Here is a 1,059-nt window from a genome sequence, read left to right as displayed (position 1 = left end):
ATTATCACCTCATATTCAATCATCTCATATTCAGACTTTGCATACTCAATTATCTCCTAATATTAAATCTTCGGATTCTCAATTAACTCATTATCAACATCTAAATAATCAATCTAATTATTTACAATCCTCTACTCAACCTATCTATTCCCAATCAGAATTTCCTGTAACTTCTAATTATCATCAGCTTCCATATGCTCAATCTTCAAATTACTCTCAAACTTCTAGTTATACTCAGATAGCTAATCATCCTCAACAATCTAACTATTCTCAAACCTCTAATTATACCCAATTGGATAGTAATACTCAGAAATTGAGTTATTCACAACCTCCCTATGATATACAATCCCATGATAAATCAAATCAACATCTTCAACATATTCATAGTAAATCTCCTCATTATTCTCAATCTTCTTATTATTCCCAATCTTCTTTTAATCCCCAATTATCTCATTCTCAATTACCTCTTAATTCTCAATCTTCTTATAATCCTCAATTATCTTATAATCCTCAATCATCTTATAATCCTCAATCATCTTATAATCCTCAATCATCTTATCCTCAATCTTATAATCCCCAATCATCTCATAATCGCCAATTATCCCATAATCGTCAATTATCTCATAACCCTCAATTATCTCATAATCCTCAATCATCCCATATTTCTCAACCTTTCAATATTCAACCAACTCATAATCTTCAATTACCTCATCCTCAACTATCTCGTAATCTCCAATCATCCCATAATTCTCAATCTTCTCATAATCCTCAATTACCTCGTAATTATCAATCTTCCTACAATATTCAATCATCTAATAATATTCAATCATCTAATAATATTCAATCATCTAATAATATTCAATCATCTAATAATATTCAACCTCATAATTCTCAATCATCTCATAGTACTCAATCTTCATACAATTTTCAATTATCTCATAATTCACAATCTTATATTCAACTTTACAATCCCCCAGTCATCTCATAATTCTCAAATATCATCTCATAATCCCCAATTATTATCTAATAATCCTCAAATATCTCATAATACTCAATCTT

General features: G+C 29.1%; 1 protein-coding gene across 1 annotated transcript; it reads left to right on the top strand.

The window, feature by feature from the left end:
- Positions 1 to 988, top strand: CMU_022010 (uncharacterized protein; the record flags this gene model as incomplete). Its single annotated transcript, XM_002142941.1, has 1 exon — positions 1 to 988. A coding segment is annotated over one exon (988 nt), but the record flags the coding sequence as incomplete, so codon positions are not given.
- Between the last annotated feature and the right edge of the window lie 71 nt (positions 989 to 1,059).

The sequence above is a fragment of the Cryptosporidium muris genome, genomic scaffold (assembly GCF_000006515.1).
Source record: "Cryptosporidium muris RN66 scf_1106632373409 genomic scaffold, whole genome shotgun sequence".
Lineage (NCBI taxonomy): Eukaryota > Apicomplexa > Conoidasida > Eucoccidiorida > Cryptosporidiidae > Cryptosporidium > Cryptosporidium muris.
This window is presented reverse-complemented; position numbering and strand designations above follow the sequence as displayed.